This window comes from Tarenaya hassleriana, unplaced genomic scaffold, assembly GCF_000463585.1.
Source record: "Tarenaya hassleriana unplaced genomic scaffold, ASM46358v1 Cleome1, whole genome shotgun sequence".
NCBI classification, from domain to species: domain Eukaryota; kingdom Viridiplantae; phylum Streptophyta; class Magnoliopsida; order Brassicales; family Cleomaceae; genus Tarenaya; species Tarenaya hassleriana.
Genome location: NW_010960187.1, coordinates 1781068 through 1800535, shown reverse-complemented (window position 1 = coordinate 1800535; position 19468 = coordinate 1781068). Strand labels below are relative to the sequence as shown.

The 19468-nt window shown below is 36.0% G+C and overlaps 3 protein-coding genes across 7 annotated transcripts in view; 2 read left to right on the top strand and 1 right to left on the bottom strand.

Moving 5' to 3' along the window:
* Positions 1 to 378: 378 nt before the first annotated feature.
* Positions 379 to 4834, bottom strand: LOC104805004 (serine/threonine-protein kinase KIPK1-like). 3 transcript variants are annotated; one of them, XM_010529414.2, is made up of 3 exons: positions 4618 to 4834; positions 1504 to 3626; positions 379 to 1385 (listed from the first exon to the last, which is right to left on the bottom strand). In XM_010529414.2, exons 2-3 carry the CDS (start codon positions 3462 to 3464, stop codon positions 533 to 535), a joined length of 2814 nt encoding a protein of 937 aa, XP_010527716.1. In that variant the 5' UTR covers positions 3465 to 3626; positions 4618 to 4834; the 3' UTR covers positions 379 to 532. The 3 variants fall into 3 exon arrangements, with proteins under 3 accessions (XP_010527716.1, XP_019058387.1, XP_010527708.1); XM_019202842.1 differs by having other exon boundaries at positions 4663 to 4834; XM_010529406.2 differs by having other exon boundaries at positions 4719 to 4831.
* A 4620-nt stretch (positions 4835 to 9454) lies between these two features.
* Positions 9455 to 12823, top strand: LOC104804992. 3 transcript variants are annotated; one of them, XM_010529384.2, is made up of 7 exons: positions 9455 to 9871; positions 10425 to 10496; positions 10621 to 10812; positions 10893 to 10970; positions 11249 to 11314; positions 11497 to 11562; positions 11656 to 12823. In XM_010529384.2, exons 1-7 carry the CDS (start codon positions 9572 to 9574, stop codon positions 12367 to 12369), a joined length of 1488 nt encoding a protein of 495 aa, XP_010527686.1. In that variant the 5' UTR covers positions 9455 to 9571; the 3' UTR covers positions 12370 to 12823. The 3 variants fall into 3 exon arrangements, with proteins under 3 accessions (XP_010527686.1, XP_010527689.1, XP_010527692.1); XM_010529387.2 differs by having other exon boundaries at positions 9456 to 9871; positions 10648 to 10812; XM_010529390.2 differs by lacking the exon at positions 10425 to 10496 and having other exon boundaries at positions 9456 to 9871; positions 10648 to 10812.
* Positions 12824 to 15624: 2801 nt separating this feature from the next.
* The window catches only part of LOC104804984 (purple acid phosphatase 22-like), a 4578-nt gene continuing 734 nt past the window's right edge, over positions 15625 to 19468 (top strand). Inside the window, exons 1-6 of the mRNA XM_010529376.2 lie at positions 15625 to 15977; positions 16614 to 16905; positions 17500 to 17894; positions 18481 to 18654; positions 19043 to 19131; positions 19264 to 19448. Coding sequence (XP_010527678.1) covers positions 15672 to 15977; positions 16614 to 16905; positions 17500 to 17894; positions 18481 to 18654; positions 19043 to 19131; positions 19264 to 19448 — 1441 coding nt within the window. The 5' untranslated portion in view covers positions 15625 to 15671. The remainder of the gene's footprint in view (positions 15978 to 16613; positions 16906 to 17499; positions 17895 to 18480; positions 18655 to 19042; positions 19132 to 19263; positions 19449 to 19468) is intronic.

Genomic DNA, 19468 nt, shown 5'->3' with positions numbered 1-19468 from the left:
TCATGATCTCTAGCCGGGCTAGAAAAACTCGGGTATTCTTCTCGATATCGGTGGGAGAATTCTACAAATTGGGTATGATCTAGTTTCAAGCAGCTTCCAAGAGTATGATCATGTTTCATTTTTGTGTCACGAACTTCTTGTTCTAGTTGGATTCCTCTTCAACTAAGGCCAACACTACAAAAAAAGAAATTATGAAGTATACTTGGGACTAGACCATGAACGAGTTCCCGTTCTTGTTTTTGTGGGTTTCTGTCTTCTAACAAGAACCAAAAATGAGCAAACACTTTGGTCTATTCGATACAAGTATTTCAAGTGTGTTTTCAGCTTTCGTGTTTCAGTTCAACCTTATTCAAGGAAGTTAGTTTGTTCAAGTTTAGATATTTTTACCAACCTCTGTCCATATTTCAGATCAGTTTCTCTTGAAGGAGGAACTTTACATCTTAGGCTTAAAATTTTACATATCTGATACAACAACATTACTCAGAAACTTCTCCTCCCCACCACAAGGACAGTAGTGTGTGTTTTGTCCCCCCTAAAACAACTCGAACTCGAGATGATCACCCATGGCTTTACACTCAAGATACCTGTTATCGCTCTCTGGTGCCCCGAGCTCGTAGAAATCGGGCAGCTCGGGCGGGATAGCGCTACGGATGAGAGCCCAGTTCAGCCCTTCGAAAAATGGGTGCCTTTTGATCTCGGCAGCTCCTTTCTCTGAACCAAACCTGTTCTCAGGGTCCTTCACAAGCAGCCCTCTGATCAGATCCTTTGCTTGGAAACTCACCAGAGGGCTATCAGGAAACCTGAGGTTCTGCAACACAACGTTGGCCAGTGTCTCGTCATTGTTGTAGCCTTTGAAAGGCGTCTTTCCATATAAAAGCTCGTAGAGAAGGATACCAAACGTCCACCAGTCCACTGCAGAGCCGTGACCCTCTCCTTTGATGATCTCCGGGGCTAAGTACTCGTGTGTTCCTACAAAGGAATTTGATCTTGCCTCGGTTGGTTCTGCAACAAGTTGGGGCAGTGATTTGAACCGTTGGGTGGTTAAAAGATCAGCCCTTTTCAGCTTCCGAGCTTTCTGTTTCCCAGCTTGGGATGACGATAGCCTCGGGCTGAAACATGGGACCTTACAAGATGGTTCGATGCAGAAGGGTTGTATACAGTTGGATGTGTTTTGTGGACCCGAAATCCTTGCTGGATCTTTCCCCGGTGGAGAAGATGATCTAAGAAGAGTCGGGTTCACGACACATCGGAGTGAGAGGTCGAAATCCGTAAGCATAATGTGGCCATCTTCTCGGACAAGGATGTTCTCTGGTTTCAGATCTCGGTATATAACACCAAGCATGTGTAGGTACTCCAATGCAAGGAGGACTTCCGCAACATAGAACCTGTTTACAGATTTTTTTACCACCAGTTCCTTAAATTCGGTATTATCCATGAAAGCAGCAGTATAAGCAAGTATTGGAGCAATGGACAGAAGCAAAACAGGAATGGGTAAAACCTTACCTAGCTGCAGGTTCCGGGAAACACCTGCCGAGCTGCTTCTGCCTCAGTACATGAAGATCTCCACCAGGACAGTACTCCATGACCAGACATGATAAACTATCTGATGTAAACTGGGCATACAAGGTAGGCAGGAAAGGATGATCTAACATTTTGAGTATTTCCCTTTCTGCTTGGGCTCTCGGCGTCTTTTTTCTTCTGGCCAAGAACTCATTGTCCATGACCTTTATGGCAAACAGGCAGTTTGTACCTATCAGCTCGGCTAGATATACGGTTCCTATGTCTCCACAACCGAGCTTCTTCAAAAGGTTGAAATGCCGTAAACCTAAAGTGCCATACTGCAACTTGACATGTTTAATGGCTTCCCATCTCACATCCATCGACATGTGAGGTTTATTACCACAGCTAAACCTGCTTAGATTGCTCTCTTCACTCATCATGCTTGTGCTGCTGCTATAATCCCCTATACTGTCTTTTGAACTCAATGAGAACTCAAACTTTTCGCTGGAAGTTGGATTCTCTCTTCCCTTTTCATCAGCAGCATCGGTTCCACTGTAATTTCTTGAAGAGACATCGTGTTTCATGACAATGCCAGATTCACTATTATGACTGACCTTGTCTGAATCGGACGAGTTCTTGCTGGCTACATTACCGCTCATAGCAATGTTATTGCCATGAGGGGATGCAAGAGAATCCTGATTAGCTTCTTTACCGACATTGCTTGAAACAGAACACGGATTGTCTGAACCTATCTTAGGATGGTGAGTAGAGTACGGGGAAGGGTCGGTCTTTATGCTGGAGTTCTTCAATGCACAGTGACACCTCTGGCAGAGAAGTTGATTTGTATTAGGATCTATGGGATGATCAACTTCCCCAACTTTATTTGTAGGATATGTTGCAGAAGCTACCCCAAGCTTGACCTTCTTCTTAAGCGAAATCTTTCGTTGGGTCCTGGGCTGGGGGCGTGGAATAGTTCTTGTTACCTTGCTTTCCCTTTTTTTTGTACCCGAACCGGGTTCACAGAGCAACTTTTTGTTCTTCCTAGGATCTAGTCCCATTGGCTCTTTTGGCATTCTAGCAGATGAGAGAATGTTCTTGTCTTGATCTATTGAATCATCTCTGCTGCTAGAGTGAGAAGGCGTCGAAGTGGCACATTCATCTATTTCTATCACACCACCTCTGTCTGATTCCCTCATTTCATCTCCACAGCAAGAACCAGAACCAGACCTAGACTTGCTGGATTTGAGCAATAACTCGGTTTCTGACTTCTTGTTTGCAATTCTTTGTGACCCGGAGTTATTTCCACTTTCACGAAGAACGACTCCAGGCTGAGAGGTTCGGGAACTAGGTGCCAGAATCTCTGTCTCGAGGACATCAACACTCCTGGAAGAACTCGGTTTATTTTCTTCTGGTGTCAAGGACATCTCAACCAAACTGCCTTTACCCTTATCCACAGGAAGCCCAGACCTGCTGGAAGATTCAACCAAAACTTGATTATACAAACTCTTTATCCTGTCTGCTTCTGAGATCCTCGGGGATGCAGCAGCAGATTTCGACAACCTTTTCTGGGCAGCCATTTCGGATGCTTTGGAAATGCAAAGATCCCTCAGAGCCTGCTTCAGTGATACTGAATCTGAGTGTCCAACTCTCGGTGATTGTGGTATCCCCATTGTAATTGGCTTTTTCATGGATTTCGATGATGGACTTGTACCGGTGCTTGCGCTTATCTCGAGATGATGGAAAGAAGAACCCTTTACTCCTTTCCCCATACTTTTTACCGTTACAGATTCAAAAAGCTTATCAATGTCATACTCCAGAGAACCCTTGTAAGCTGGCTTCAGCACAGGATGCTCCAGATCTTTGCACGACACCAAACCAGGCTTATAATACCGGCTGGAATGTTTAGCCGACCTACCCTCATCCTTCTCTTCAACGATTTCGCAAGCACCCGAGAAAGATCCCATCGAAGTGTCTTACTCAAGACATCAACACAACTTCACAACAGCACATACTGATACTAATCCGGAGTCCAAGGTTCAACAACAAAGGTTCCTTTGTCCTAACGCTGAGTTCAATCTAAATGTAAGAAACCACTCTGTTCGTACTAGACCCCCTCAGCACAAGTCCTGTAAAAGCCGCAAAACGCGTGAACAAACTTAAGTCAAGAGTCTATGGAAAATGACGGAACATGTAAGGAAAGTGACAAGATAAACTATGAAAAAAGTGTAAGGGGTTGCTGAATATAGAAAAGAGATGTGTGCAATGATCAAAGGCACTTCAAAACTAAAGGAGAAACAGCAGATCTAGCTAGCAAAACGAATGCTAAATCTATGATAGTCATAGACTTCATCATGAAACCTAAGGGTAATAAAGCAAAAGAACACATTTTTCGAAGAAAAAACTTTACGTAAACCACCGAAACCACACGGATTTGAATATTTTAGCATGGGGCGAAGTAAAATCACACGATAACGAGATGAACAGAGATACCCGGATGAGAAAAAGCCTGAATTTCCCAAGAAATGTCTGACCATAAAGATCGAGATTCCAGAAAAGAAGTAAAACATTAGACAAATCTCGTGACAGTTGAGCAAAATCAGGAGGCGTTGAAATGGCAAAAAGAGTAGCTTCGAGCAAGAAGGTAAGACCCAAGAACAGAACAGTAGCTTTCAAAAAATGAAGTCTCGGATCTCATGAAGCAGTTAAAACAAGAACAGTAGCTGAAGCAGAGGTGAGGATTCAAACACATTAAATGCACAAAATAAAGAAGAGAAGAAACCCCGCCAATCGTCTGGAGATTCATTCAAACCTCGCCAGTGAAATACATACAAAAAACATGAACAACACAGCTAAAAAGACAAGCTCACTGCCCAGAAATGGAAAGTCAGAGAAAAATCCAGGAGAAAACTTCCCAGAAACATACTGTAGACCCCTGAGAAAATTATCACAAATCTCATGAAAAGCAACCGAAATAATCGAAACGGGAACTCAGAAGAAAACCCAGGAGAAATTTTCGCAGAAACATAAACCAAAACCCCCTGAGAAAACGATCACAAATCTCATGAAAAGCAACCAAAACAATCGAAATGCGTGATAGAGAACAGGAGAAAAAAGTACATTTGCAAAAAGTAAAGCTAGAGGAAAACGCCGAAGAGGCGGTACTCAGAAAGCATCGACGAGAGAAGAAACTAAAAGGGCAAAGAGATTCCGAGAAGAACCGCGTGAATCCGAAGCTCCAATAAGTCGAAAACCCTAATGGCCTCCTGCCTGAAGAGGATCCAGAGACAGAGAGAGTTTTGAAACAATTTACTAGAGAGAGAGAGAGAGAGAGAGAGAGAGAGAGAGAGAGGGATTAATATTATTTTATTTGTGGGGTGGTAAATCTGGGTTTAGCGATGAAAGCCATGGTGGGACCCATAGCATATGTTGTGGGGCTCATGTCATGTAACGGTGACATATACGTTTTCCGTATTCTCGACGTCGATGTAGACCCCATGACATACATACACATACAACATATATATATATATACTACGTATTTATATTATGTATATAGATGTCGCTTATTACACTTCACATCAATCTTTGATAGTTCAGAAACTATTACTGTTTCGTAATGTTTCGCATTTAATGAATCAACTTTTTTCATATTTTTCCAATATGTTTTATATAAAAAAAAGCAAGTGTATTATGTATATAGAGAAAATACTATAACAATACATACAGTTCTCGGCATTTGCTGCGGGTAGTAAATTAATTGCGGCAGGTAATATGGTAAAAAATTAAATGGCTAAAAATCAATTTTTTAACTAAAAAATGAGTTTTATTTCCGAAGAAATTATGAATAAATAGTTTCTGAACGATATTGTTAGGAGGGAGAGGAAACTAGTTTCTGCTTATTTAATAGTTTTCTTTTAAAAAAAATTGTTATCCCTAATTTAAATTGACAAAATTCTGGTAAATTTTCGGACTATATAATTCGAAAACGGTAGGTTATATATAAATCATTTTCTTACCAAAGTGTATTTTTCATTTTTCATTTTTTTCCCAGATTGTGATATTTGTGTTCAATATATTATAAAAGTATATATATCTATGATAAATGAATTGTTTAGATTAAATAACAAAAGCTGTATAAGTCATATGCAATTAGAAAAAAGCAAAATATAACTGCATGCTTAGTTGGACTTTAATGATAAATAAGTAAATAATAAATTGGCAGCATAAATATTAAGATAACAAAACTTAGATTAAAAAGCAACATCATTATTAGTCTAAATAAATCATATCTAATTGTTGATTCTTTAAGTCATATAAATTTTATTTCAATATTAAAATTGATATTTATGAATGTAACAGTAATCATGTATAATATGGTTAGTGGTCCCGACTATTAATAATTAACAATTTTAATTGAATATAAGCTAATCACAATAGTTGAATGTGTGAGACTAGACATGTTGATTAAGCCTAGGATCCTTCTTTCTACACCTTTAATCTATTTCCTCGTGCTTTTAATCCCAATAAAGTGTTTTTCATCACTACAAACTAAACAAATTATATATATATATATATATATATATATATATTCTGTTTTATATCAATCTTTAATTATATTTACATTTTAATTACTTATTAATTTTCATACAATTTTTAACATAGATTCATAGTATTGAAGCTTTTCGGTTAGATTACTTTATTTTCAGTTTTACATCCGTTTGATTTTGATGTGGTACAGTTTTGAATTAAAGTTTTGTTAAAAATATTGATTTTCAATAAATATTATGTTTTTTATTCATTGTTTCTGTTACTAAATATTTTGAGTTAACTTGATTTTTCAAATAATTCTATATATTTTTATTTTATAAAAAAAAAGATATTGATTTTGATTATCATGTAGTTTAATTTCGTTTTTATTAAAAGTTTTCTGTTTTAAAAATTGTATTTATTCATTTTTATTTTTTTATATCGAATTCCATTAAAATCCGCTTAATGTAATTTAATAAAAGTATTTTATCAAACCAGTTTACAAATATAATTTGGTTTGGACAAATTCGTTTTTCTATAAAAAATAAAATAAAAATATCTATAAGCCATGCGTATATGTTATTATTAAATTTGTAGCGGTCAAAACGAGTTTCTGGTTCGTGTGATGTAAAATCGAAGTTGTGATTAGGAAAAGCGTCGGCGACCTTTTGACCTACGCGGTTGCAAGTAGATTCTTTTCTAAATGGATTAATTTTAATTTATTTAATTTGTATTCATTTCTTAGCTTCGTTAGTAGAAATTTATTACTTTAATACGGAAAAGTATCAGTAAAAAGATTATGATTATGATTTATGATAGATATATTAACATATAAAGAATGAATTAAAATTATAAAATTCCACGTTTAGATATTGGGTCCAATTTATTTTGTGTGGAGGATGTCTTATCAAATATAATGTTAGGTTTGACCAACCAAGGTGCAAAATTGTCAATGAGCCAATTATATTCTCATGGAATAAATTCTTTTTATTATTATTATCATCGTATGCAACACAATACAAATATTATATATGTACATTTATTTATACAATTAATGATGGGAAAATCTGCAGCTAATGATTCTTAACATAACAGTAGATCAAACACGCGAGATTACGCATGGTAAGAATACTCTCTCTGTGTCTCTATATATAGATACATTGTTTTTTTAAAATCAAAACCTTATATATATATATATATATATATATACACACTGTCAAAACCATGCACGGTTACAAAGATAATTAATTACAAATAGGGTGTTGAATTTGATTTTTGGTTTGGTTTTTACCTTATAATTTTTATTTAAATTTGGTAGTTTTGAATATATATATATATATATATATATAGAGAGAGAGAGAGTTTTATGTTCCATTTCGATTTTTCCAAATATTAATTATCTTTTTTTCCTAGACAGATAGAATACGAAATTATGAGATGGAAGTGGAATATAAAGAGAAAAAATAAAAAATATTATGGAGAAAAAGAGGAGAAGGCAACCACTGTTTGCTTGGCGGTTTTTTCTTGGCACCCAATTCACTCTACGTTTCCTTATTAATTTTTTTAAAAATTTACCACATTATTTTTACAAGAACTATATATATAATATAGCACACACATATATATATATATATATGTATGTATGTATGTATGTACTAAGGGAGACATTTTAGGAATTTATTGATTTCATCTTTTAATAGTTTCTTTTTGTCTTTTTTTTTTTAAGTCTTTGGTGGTAGGAGAAGAAAACAGAGGGACCAATCTATACAGATATTAAATGTGGGCAGAACTCATTATCAAATGGAAATAAATAAATAAATAAATAAAGCTACCATAGCTTTTTGAGTTAGGGAAAAAAGAAATTGAAGTTAGGAACCAAATTCTTTGAAACTCTTTGGTAAAAAGGAATAAACTGTTGGCCCATGTTATGTTTTTCCTTCCTATTAGATAATACATCACAACACACACATACATATCCACATATAGTTATATGGTTGCTTATATTTTTAGAAATATATTAAGTAATGTCTATAAGTATAAGTTGATACCATAAAGTATACATTGATGTAATATGTTTTACTTTGTAGTCAAATATTTCAGTAAGATTTCCTTATCTGATAATTTTCTTGCGAAAAATACAATCTCTACTTTGCAATTTTGATATTCAATCAAAATTTGCATGTTGAATTAGGCAATTTCAATTTTGGATATCAACCACCAATATATATATGTATATGTGTGTGTGTGTATATATTAATAACACTTGGGTCCAAAAAATAAGGCGATGCATACGTAATGGGCCTTAACGTTCAATTCTTATGGCCCAAATATAGAGAGTCAAATGGCTGGGTAATAGGCTTACAATACGGTGTCGTTTCATTGGAGCAAACCCCACCAGCTCTGTTTTGGTTTAAGAAAGATATTTTTTTTTTATAAAAGAAAGATTAACATATAAAGTTTAAAATTTTCCAAATTAAATGCTTAACTTTTTTCGATTTATACAAAATAATATGAATAATAACCAAATTTTTATATAAAACTTACCTTTTAAAATTTTAACATATTCTATAATGATCACTCGTTAATAGCGTTGCGGATCAAATTAAAATAAATAAAAATAAAATAACAAAAATATATAAAAAATATTAAAATAATAAAATAAGAACTTTTTATATACATATACGTATATATAGGGCAGTATTTATCTTCCCTATTTTCCAATAAAAAATCTTGAAACCTATTAATAAAATCAGCTAGTATTTGTTTATTTTGAAATAGCAGTTCAGGTTTACGAGCTACGTAAGACGGTGAGTTTTTTCAGATCTGCGATGCTGTCTTGATGTCGTTCTCGTCTGACTCATAGATTGAGAGATGTTGCGGTGTTGAGTGTCCGATCCGAAGGGTTGTAGGATAGGGATTTTCCATGGTAACAAAAAAATAAATTATCCAAATCCCATCAAGTTCTAAAACAAGACTTTGATTAGTAATTATAATAATAATGATGATAATGTTAATATATTTTTCTAATTAAATTAGCAATCATTTGAAGTAAGGAAACATATTTACGAAAAAATTACGATACAAATACCAATTTACAGTACAAATACATACATATAAAAGAATTTTTTTTAAATGACACCGCCGAGCAATTTTAGTCCCTGATTGAAACTTTGCCACGTAAACTGCCACTAGTAACATTCCACGTGGCAGAATGGGCTCCCCCGACCGACCTTCATCTTAAACTCTGTGCCCAGTCACGAGCCTCGCACGTGCGGTCTCTTCGCGCGTGTCAAAGTGCCTACGTGGCAAAACCTGAGACGTGGCTCTCAGAGATACATGGGAGAGTGTTAGCACAAATGTAGGTTGTGAGCTGGCGTGACACGTGTCACTTCCTCGCGATCCATGGGCTACGCCCCCTCTCTCCTCCCTCTCACCAGCAGTTTTCCTTCGCTCGGAGGAGTTGCAGTTTCCATCTCTTCCGTTTTTGGGCCTTTTTCAATCTTCCAATTCTTTTGCTCTTCTTCGGGATTTTGTTTTTCAGTTGATGGAGTTGGAGCAGGTCTCTAGCTGTTGTTCTTCGTCTTCTCCGTCTCCGTCATCGTCGGCGGCATCGGATTCGTCGCCGTTGGGGGAGGGCGCGGCGGACCGTACGGAGCTGGAGGCGGCGGAAGCATTGGCGGATTTGGCGCAGCTTGCGTTAGTGCGGGAGAAGGTCGTTGAGTCCGCCGCAAAATGGGGGAGAAAGGGGAAACGAGTGAGGAAGCGAGTAAAGAATGAGTCTCCCCCCTGTAACCCGGTGTTGAAACCGGCTGATTCGGAACCACCTGCTTCGGATCCCGCCGAGGTTGGTCTCTTCGTTTTTCCCATTGTCGTGTTTACTCCGAGAACTTCTCAGATTTTGAAATTTCAGTGTTAGATTTGCTGAATTAAGTCCTTGTTCAGAATATGGTCCAATTAGTGATGTGAAAATCTTTCATGATTTAGAAGGCTTCTTTGTGCATATGAAGAAATGGAGCCCTTTTTCATGGTGGGATATATCCATTCCCATTCCAAAGGATTGGAGGTCTTGACTTATCTGTGACTTTTGGGTATTTCATGTGAGATGAGTATAGTGCAAACCGTCGAATGATATCAGGATCTATTGGAGCCACTGATATAGGTAGAGGATCCATAACTAGGGTTTAAGATGAGGATGTCTGCAGAATACGTTCCTGCAACAGTCATGTTTGGAGTTGCTTCTGATGGAACATAACTGAGTTTTTCCTGTCTTACTATTTCCAAGTCCAAGAGTGAGTTCGGATTGTTTAGGCATCATCTTGTGTGTTTCGACCCTTACTTGCTTGCTTATGATAAAATTAATAGTTGAAAAGTATTTTCTAATCCTGTTTATATATTAGTTTGCAGAGTGCATTGAACCACTGGTGATAAGCAATGCACTGGGAAATATCAATGAGAAGCTTGGTTCCTTGGTACTAACTTTACGATCGTCTTCTCGGAGTTACGATCTTGATGTAGCTGATTTTCTTTTCATTTGCATTTGCAAAGTCGTTACCTTCATAAAATCACCCACGATACAATCTGTTTTCACGTCAGGAATCCGTAACGCTGTTTCTGTATCAGGAACGAGCAGTCAAAGAAGAACAAGAAGCACAAGCGATTGGTAGAGATCTAACAATAGTTCCAGTCAAAACTGAAGTAGATGAAGAGACACCGAAACAACTTCTTGCCTCGACCCTAAAATGTAGATCATCTGGAGGTGGCAGATGGAGACAGAATTTGAGTGAGGTATCACAAGTTCAAAACTTTTCTTCCCTGGTTTCTTCTTTCATGCCAATCACTTGGAACTGAAGTGATACACTCTATAGGCTGAAAAAGAAGAACGGAGAATACGAAGAATATTAGCAAACAGAGAATCAGCTAGGCAGACCATTCGAAGAAGGCAGGTATAATCGACATCCTCCCTATAGATTGAGTCTATGTTCTGATGCTGGTTGTGGGTTATGTTGGCTCTATTCTGATAATGTCCCTATCTACCTAGAAATGATTTGGCCAGGCGACAAATTAGGGTTTCACTTGTTTGACTATTGACTCTTTGTTGATAAACTTGTTACAAGAGCTCCACTCCAGAGTATTTGGAGCATGTCATTGTCATGCTTCATGGAAGGCAGGTTAGTTGTGCCCTAGAATCAGATGATTAAGTAATTTTTCCTTATATACACAGGCATTGTGCGAGGAGTTGAACAGAAAAGCATCAGATCTGTCATATGAGAATGCACAACTAAAGAGGGTAAGGGCACCGACCAAACTCTTTTCTTTTCCCACATAGCTTGCTTCTTCTCTAAAGCTAAGTCATCCTTTTCGTTTTCTGCTGCTGAGGCTTATTGAAACAACACATTCACATGCTTTTTCCGGAAGGAACCATGAATCTGCAACTCTAATTATATAGCTAACGAAAAAATCTACGTGTAGGAAAAGGATTGGGCATTGAAAGAGTTTCAGTCTTTGGAGATGATTAACAAGCATCTAAAGGAACAGGTAAAATATATATATATCAAACACCGTATCAGTTAACAGGAACATTGATAGTCACAGTTTTTGCTATAGCTCACAAAGCACTTGTCTTTACAGTTATCGAGGTCAATAAAACCCGAGGCAAAAGAACATGATGAAGCCCCGAAGGCATCACAAGTCGAGACAGCTGCCTCCGCTCCATTTTGTTGCTACAACCAGCATCCTTTCCAACTATTCTGCTGGTCTCCTGTCATTCAATCATCGAGTTCTGCAGCATTACCACAAAATGGCCTCACAGTCCCATCCATGATTTCTGCACGAGCTTCTACAAAAGTCGAGCCATCCAAGGAGCAGGAAAAGCCTGGAAATGATGACGGGATGAAACCTCCTTTCTACATTGTACCATGTCCTTGGTTTCTTCCTCCTCCTGGTCAGACTAATGGAGTTCAGACCGTTGTCCCGTACGAGTTGGAAAACATACAAGAAGGTTGTTCTTTAAGACATGTAGACAACATCCAAAGCTTGCCGTCTCGTTTACCGTCTATAACTAAAGAAGGGGATTCAACTAGAGGCTTTTATGATCTCAACAAGTCAGCTCCCGATATCCCCGCTGAAGGGGAACCGTCCTTTTTCTTCAAGCACGAAGAAGCTTCTCAACCGGCTAATGGTCCTGCATTGATCTCGCTACCCGAGGAAAGCCGAGGATATGTCGGGTACTCGTCGAGTAAGCGATTGGTAGACTCTGTGGCTGCGGCTGATGCCAGGAAGCGGCGGAAAGAGCTTACAAGGCTTAAGAATCTCCATAGCCGTCAATGTCGGATGCAGGTATGAATAATACTGAGGCACTTCACCACCTCTTCTTCCTCATTTTTTCCGGCTTTAGTCACCATCCCTAAAGAATCAAGAGCCATAGCTTTTTCTAAGGAGAATCATATACATGTTCGAAATAGTGTTTTCGCTCTTTCGTACTTGCGTTTTTGCCAATGCGCGGCCGAGAATTTTGTAGCCGGGCCAGAGGGAAATGTTAGGGTTAATCCCAAGGAATAGGGCGGAATCAGAAGTTATTGAGTTTTGTTTTAGGGTTAAAAGCCCCTTTTGTTGGATCAATTACGGATGCTGTTTTGCTCTTTGGAGTTTGGCTTCAGCTTTGATCTGTTCTGTCTTTACGATCTGTTTCTCCCAATGTTTTCTGTAGCTTCAGATTTTGTATCCTATTTGATGGCAATAATCAAATTGTGCTACATCATGATACATACACATATACATACACATGCACATACACACACTCATTTCTCCAAGTTTTTTGAGCTCCAATGTTTTGGGAGGTGAGAAGACGCCGAGATCTTGGAATCTGATTTGCGAAATCCAGGAACCAAATTTAGAATACTGCCGGCGAATTATTGTTGTGGGTAGACATGGATATTTCGGGTTTGTTTGTGTTATTTTTGGATCCAAGTTGTTTGGTTTTAGAAAAAAATTTAAATTATTACGTTTCATATTGAATTGTTTTTTGTTTGATTTATGTTTAGGTTTATAAAAAATGTTTATTTTTAAAAGAAATTTTCAATTTTCTATTATTTTTATATTTGTTATTAGATTTAGTTTTTTTTAAATCATATTTATTCTATTTTTCGACTTAGAATTCGTTTGATTTTAGATATTCAATTCTTTGGTAGAGCGTGATAATTGGGTTGATAAGATGTTATATTTATTTGTTTTTTTAATCTATGGGAAGAACCTGGAATCGAAATCGAACCGTACTAAACTAAAAAATATAATATATTTTTTTCGAACCGAATCGTACAAAATTCTTAAGAAGATTTAAAACCTTCTAAATAAAAATTGAAAACACAATTACATTTATGTTTTTCTTTTGTTTCACATTTGGTTTCAATTATATTCTGATTGGCATCGATCTTCTTCTCCTCGATTGTAACGGTTAGTTGATAACACATTTTCAAACAATTTACGGAAATTGTTCTTCAACATAATGAAACTCTCTACCAAAAATCATTGAACTTGTGGTATTAACATCGGAAAGCTTCCTTCGGTCCATCCGTTATCTGACTTCTCCAATTTACACATGAGTTCATTATGTCTATAAACATTTAAAATTAGTTCATTTATATATTATATATCGTATCTTCTATATCATCCTACCCAATAAATAAATAAATTCACATCTGTAATTTTATAAGACACATCAATTCACTATTCTTTTTTAACTTATCTGATATCATTCAAATTAATCCCCAAAAGATACAAAATTCTTCTAACTAGAAATCTAGATTCCATTCCACAACTAATTAATTTAATGACTTAAACACGCAACACACGCATTAAATATATTAAATGGAGTTTTTATGTATCATATTTGTAACAGTATATATATACGTACGTGTAATGTATACAGGTGTATATATTTTCGTACGGAGCGAGAGATCCATGGCATATTCCCTTTGGACATAACGTGTCCACATGATCTACTTAAGCCGACATCACGTTCATGTCACTTGCTTCATTGATTACACGTCGGCTCGAATGATGGATAACGTTATATTTATAAAAAAAAAACGTAATTAACAATAATTATTTACTCTTCGGACCAACAAACAAAACAAGTTTATCCTTGATTATTATTACAAGTGTTGAAACTAATTTGTTCTAGAATTTTATATTTTAAGATTTGTAAAAAAAGATAATTGAAATGAGGACAAGAAAAATAAAATTAATACTTTAGCAGTTAGAAACTGAACATTAATACGTATCAAATTATAATAATATCATGAACCTGATTTTTTTGGTTAAAAACGTGAAGTGGAAGTACATCGAAAATAAATAAAAAAACATCAACTTTCTCTTAATTATTACGTTTTTTATTTCCTCTAAAATTGTATGTATCTAAGTTTTTAAGAGAAAATGAAAGTTAAAAAATTCAAACAAACTTAATTAATTGTAAAAAAAATCAAACTCTGTTTATAAAGAGAATTAACGGTCATACAACATAGTTAATGACAATATAAATAGCATGCGCGTAATATCTATATATATACACGTAGTTTAAATAGAAAATATGCACATGATGTTACGAGGAAGATGTGGTTGTCGATTTTATAAAAAATAATTAGTTAATGGAAACTAAACTATATTGCCATCTAACGGTATTTTATAACGGTTTTGTGCAAAAGAATTCCATCCAATCAAATTTCTACACGTGGCACGATCTATTTTAAATGCACTTAATTAGAACTTAATGGTGCTTAATTAAAAAAAGGAAAATCATGGAAAAGATGAGGAAGCCGTCTTTCATCCCTACACACACACACAAAAGCCAAAGGAATCTATAAAAAAAATCATATTTTCGTTATCAAGGGTATAAAAATGTTCATAAGAATTAATAAAATTAAATTTTATATAAATGTTACTTTTACAGATATTAATCACAATATATCTGCAGGGGCACTTGTGTGTTCCAATGCAGAAGTTTTTCTTCCAAATGGCAAATGCTTTGTTCAAATGATTATTTATATAATAAAAAAAAAAAACAGAAAATCATTTTCTATAATTGTAGAAATTACAAAGTTGGTCCATCTTCACTATATACCGTAAGCATATTTTTACGTGGTCTTATCTCATTCGCTTCACGTAACGATGGAAACTCATATATGAGAATGACTAATATTGCTATTTATCTCAATACTTTTCTTTTTTTTATCACAATTTATTAACCATATAAAACATTCTGAGTTCTGATTTTATTTGGTTCAGTTATTTTTTAATCCCGTTTATGAATTTTATAAAATTAAAAGTTTCGTTCAAATTCTTTTTATTAAGAAAAATATTTCTTTTTAAAAAAAAATCATTCACTTTTTCGTTAATTTTATATTCCGTCCAAATTCAATTAATTTAATTTTTTTAAAAAATTATATTTAGTATAACATATGTTAAGCTATAGTTATATATTTAACTAGATCGAAATGTCCCCATCCTGTGACATTGGGTGAACTCTTCCATGTTACGAAAACCTTAACAAATCGAGCATTGACTTTATGTTTATTTCGTTTCAATAAATAAATAATAGAATAGAATATGCTGCAAGCAAAACCCAAGAAAAAAAAAAAGCAGAAACCGAAATGAGTTACTTGACGCCATGGCTAACGGGTTGTATAAACAACTTGAAGCTTCCACCAATCTCTTCACCATCAATCCATCATCGTCATCAAGATCTCAATATCATCAACAAATACAGACCCATATTTCAGAAAAATCATCAGATCATAACAATGAAGAAGCTCTTGAGGAGTATATTCATCATCAGCATCAGCTTTCTGTTCCTCTCCCCGCTCGTTTCTCTTGCGGACAACCCGGAAATGACCCGTGAGCCGCCTCGGCGTATCGTCTTTGTTCCTCATGAGCGGTCCAAATCCGACCCACAACAGGTTTCTCCTTGTCTCTTTCACGTCTTCATGTAATCATATATAGTCTGTCTATATATATACGTGTTTATGTATATATACATCTTGAGTACTTGGTTAATTTTGTTTCGTATATACATTTCTGTTTAAGATTTTTATCTCTTCCTTAATCTATTTGAAACTAAACTTCATCGATATATTTATGCATATTGTGTATGCACTCTCTTACTCTTACATGTTAAGATTCTCGCTAACTGCATTTTCATGCATTTAAGATGCTAATTCAATATACAATTGGATTTAGATAGAAAAAAAATTAGGTTAATTTGTTGGAATTAGGAATTTGAAGCGTTTACATAATTCTCCATATCACTCTCCCTAAATTTAATTGGGTAATTTCATGCATTTAAGATGCTAATTCAATATACAATTGGATTTAGATAGAAAAAAAATTAGGTTAATTTGTTGGAATTAGGAATTTGAAGCGTTTACATAATTCTCCATATCACTCTCCCTAAATTTAATTGGGTAACTATGAACGTTAAGATTTCTTGAATTGATCTTTCATTATATAATATGTATGTATGTATATACATACATAATTTTTTTATAACTTGATGTTATAATGACGAAAATATATACATACATACATATATAAAGGTGCACATATCGTTGGCTGGGAAGGACCACATGAGAGTAACATACGTAACCGAAGACAAGAAAGTACCGTCGGTGGTGGAGTACGGAAAGCATCCGGGAAAGTACGACGGAAAAGCCACCGGAGAACACACTTCTTACAAGTACTTCTTCTACTCTTCCGACAAGATCCACCACGTCACCATCGGACCTCTCCAACCCAACTCCACCTATTATTACCGCTGCGGTGGCCGCGGCCCCGAGTTCTCCTTCAAGACTCCTCCTTCCGATTTCCCCGTCGATTTCGCCATCGTCGGTAATCCCAATTCTTAAGTTTTTATGCCAAAATGCATTATATATTCGGATCTTGAATGACAAACCGAAATTTTGAAATATTTCAATTTACATGTCCTGCATATGATAACTTTTTTTTTTATAAAGATTATGCGTTTTGGAATGAATAGAGATATAGCAGGGCCACTTCTTTGTTCTTGTAATGGACCACTCTCTCTGTTGATGTAGACAATCGACATCATGCATGTAATGACAAGCAAAACCTATATATATATATATAGATACACATAAATGATAACTATATTTAGATCCATAGATTTATACGCTAGTGATTAAGATACAAATTATTTCAATGTTATATAGATCAAACTGCAAATTAATTTAACTAGTTGTATAGTTTCTTATATATATACGTACCTTTCCTGTATACCTTTTCTCTGGCCCGAGTTACTTTATTTTAAAGTACACGCCACAAATATAATTAAGCTTTGAAGATTGCATATAGCCTAGGTCACGTCATTGCTTTCAAGACACATGTATCAAGCCTCTATATAGATATTCAATTCCGGTTTATTCCGGTTCAATCTCAATGTAAACCGGTTTTGTTTGCATGAAGGCGATCTAGGGCAAACCGAGTGGACAGTGGCTACACTATCTCAAATAGACAGCAAAGACTACGACGTATTCCTGCTTCCGGGGGACCTTTCCTACGCCGACACTCAACAGCCGATGTGGGATTCGTTCGGCCGCCTGGTGGAGCCTCAGGCGAGCCGCCGCCCCTGGATGGTCACTGAGGGCAACCACGAGATCGAGATCTTTCCCATCATCGAACCCACTCCTTTCAAGTCCTATAACGCCCGCTGGCTCATGCCTTTTGCCGAGAGCGGCTCTAGCTCTAACCTCTACTACTCTTTCGATGTATCGGGGGTCCACGTCGTGATGCTTGGGTCTTACACGGATTTCAATTCGGATTCCGATCAGTTCCGGTGGCTCGAAAATGATCTCGGAAAGGTTTGTTTTTTCCAACTTTTGATCTTTACTTATCCAATGGTAAAGATTAGAACATATTAAATAATATTCGGTTACATCTCTAGAGACTTTTGTTCTCTAGCATAGAATTGATCAAGTACTAGGAAATATTCATAACACATTAATTACAAAATATTTCCTCTGTTAGAGAAATTCAACCAGGTATACGAGTCATACAAGAATATAATTTTTTTTTAATCCGGAAGTTCACCGGGCTTTTGGCCTGACTATATCTCGTAGAGGACCGGAGAAGCCCAGGTGAATACCCCTCCCTATGCTTGGATTTGAACCCAGGATGAGAGCATGATTTGAATGTTCTCTCACCACTAGGCCACCCAAACTTGGGTATACAAGAATATAATTATTAGTCTAAGTATATATATATACATATATCTATAATGGTAACAATCCAAAACAATAACCGGTTAAACCAGTTGTCTATGGGTTTACATTGAAATCTCGATATGATAACCCCAATAGTTAATATTTTTGTGCGTGTAAATATATTTGTCCAAAAATTATATGTATACTTAATTGTTTTAAAAAAATATTGTTTGAAAAAATAAAGGTTGACCGTAAAACGACGCCGTGGGTGGTTGTGTTGCTGCATGCGCCGTGGTACAACACAAACACAGCTCATCAAGGAGAAGGTGAGAGCATGAGAAATTCCATGGAGGAACTTTTGTACAATTCTCGAGTCGACGTCGTTTTCGCTGGTCATGTCCATGCCTATGAACGTTTCGTAAGTTTCTCTTTCTCTCTCAAAGATTCAGGAAGTTAACCACATGTTAGAAATCAAAGTAATAGAATTGAGCATGGATTGAATACCATTTTTTTCCTTTGCGGATATCCGAATCCGAATCTTTCGGGTTTCGGGATTTTGATCCATTGTCCAATCCTAGATATTTGGATTTTACGGATAATCCAATATGATAATATGATCTTGACCGAACAAACAAGAAAATATTTGGTCCATTCGATCAATTATGACCCACGTCCACTTGGCTTGGACGAATAATAAAATTTGTTGGACAATTAAAATATAGTAATTATAAACATTTCAAATAATGGATAGCATTTAATTTTGTATGTCTCTATATATAATACCATCAAATTGTGACACTACACAGACGCGGATTTATGACAACAAGGCCGACCCGTGTGGACCAATCTACATTACTATAGGTGACGGAGGCAACCGAGAGGGACTTGCCTTGGAGTAAGTCATCATCATCTTCTTTTACTTCTTCATTTATTTTAAAACCATATATAATTTCACCCAAATTAAGTATTATATCTCATTTCGATAATTCGGTTAATTATTCTAACAAAAATAAAACTATATGATTAGATTCAAGAAGCCTACTTCGCCGTTATCTCTATTCCGAGAACCGAGTTTCGGGCACGGAAGACTTAGGTTTATCGACGAAAAACGAGCACATTGGTCGTGGCACAGAAACAAGGATTCAAATTCGGAGATTGCAGATGAAATCTGGTTAGACAGTCTTACCACATCTTCGGCTTGTTGGATTTCAGTATATATATACGTACGTGTA

What these genes read in the sequence shown, in the direction of transcription:
- LOC104805004 (XM_010529414.2), bottom strand. Translation starts at nt 3,464, where the DNA reads ATGGGATCTTTCTCGGGTGCTTGCGAAATCGTTGAAGAGAAGGATGAG. An exon ending in TTCCCGGAACCTGCAGCTAG is followed by an intron (nt 1,386 to 1,503) that starts GTAAGGTTTTAC and finishes ATCTGTAAACAG; the next exon opens with GTTCTATGTTGCGGAAGTCC.
- LOC104804992 (XM_010529384.2), top strand. Translation starts at nt 9,572, where the DNA reads ATGGAGTTGGAGCAGGTCTCTAGCTGTTGTTCTTCGTCTTCTCCGTCT. An exon ending in GGAGACAGAATTTGAGTGAG is followed by an intron (nt 10,813 to 10,892) that starts GTATCACAAGTT and finishes TACACTCTATAG; the next exon opens with GCTGAAAAAGAAGAACGGAG. An exon ending in AGAATGCACAACTAAAGAGG is followed by an intron (nt 11,315 to 11,496) that starts GTAAGGGCACCG and finishes ATCTACGTGTAG; the next exon opens with GAAAAGGATTGGGCATTGAA.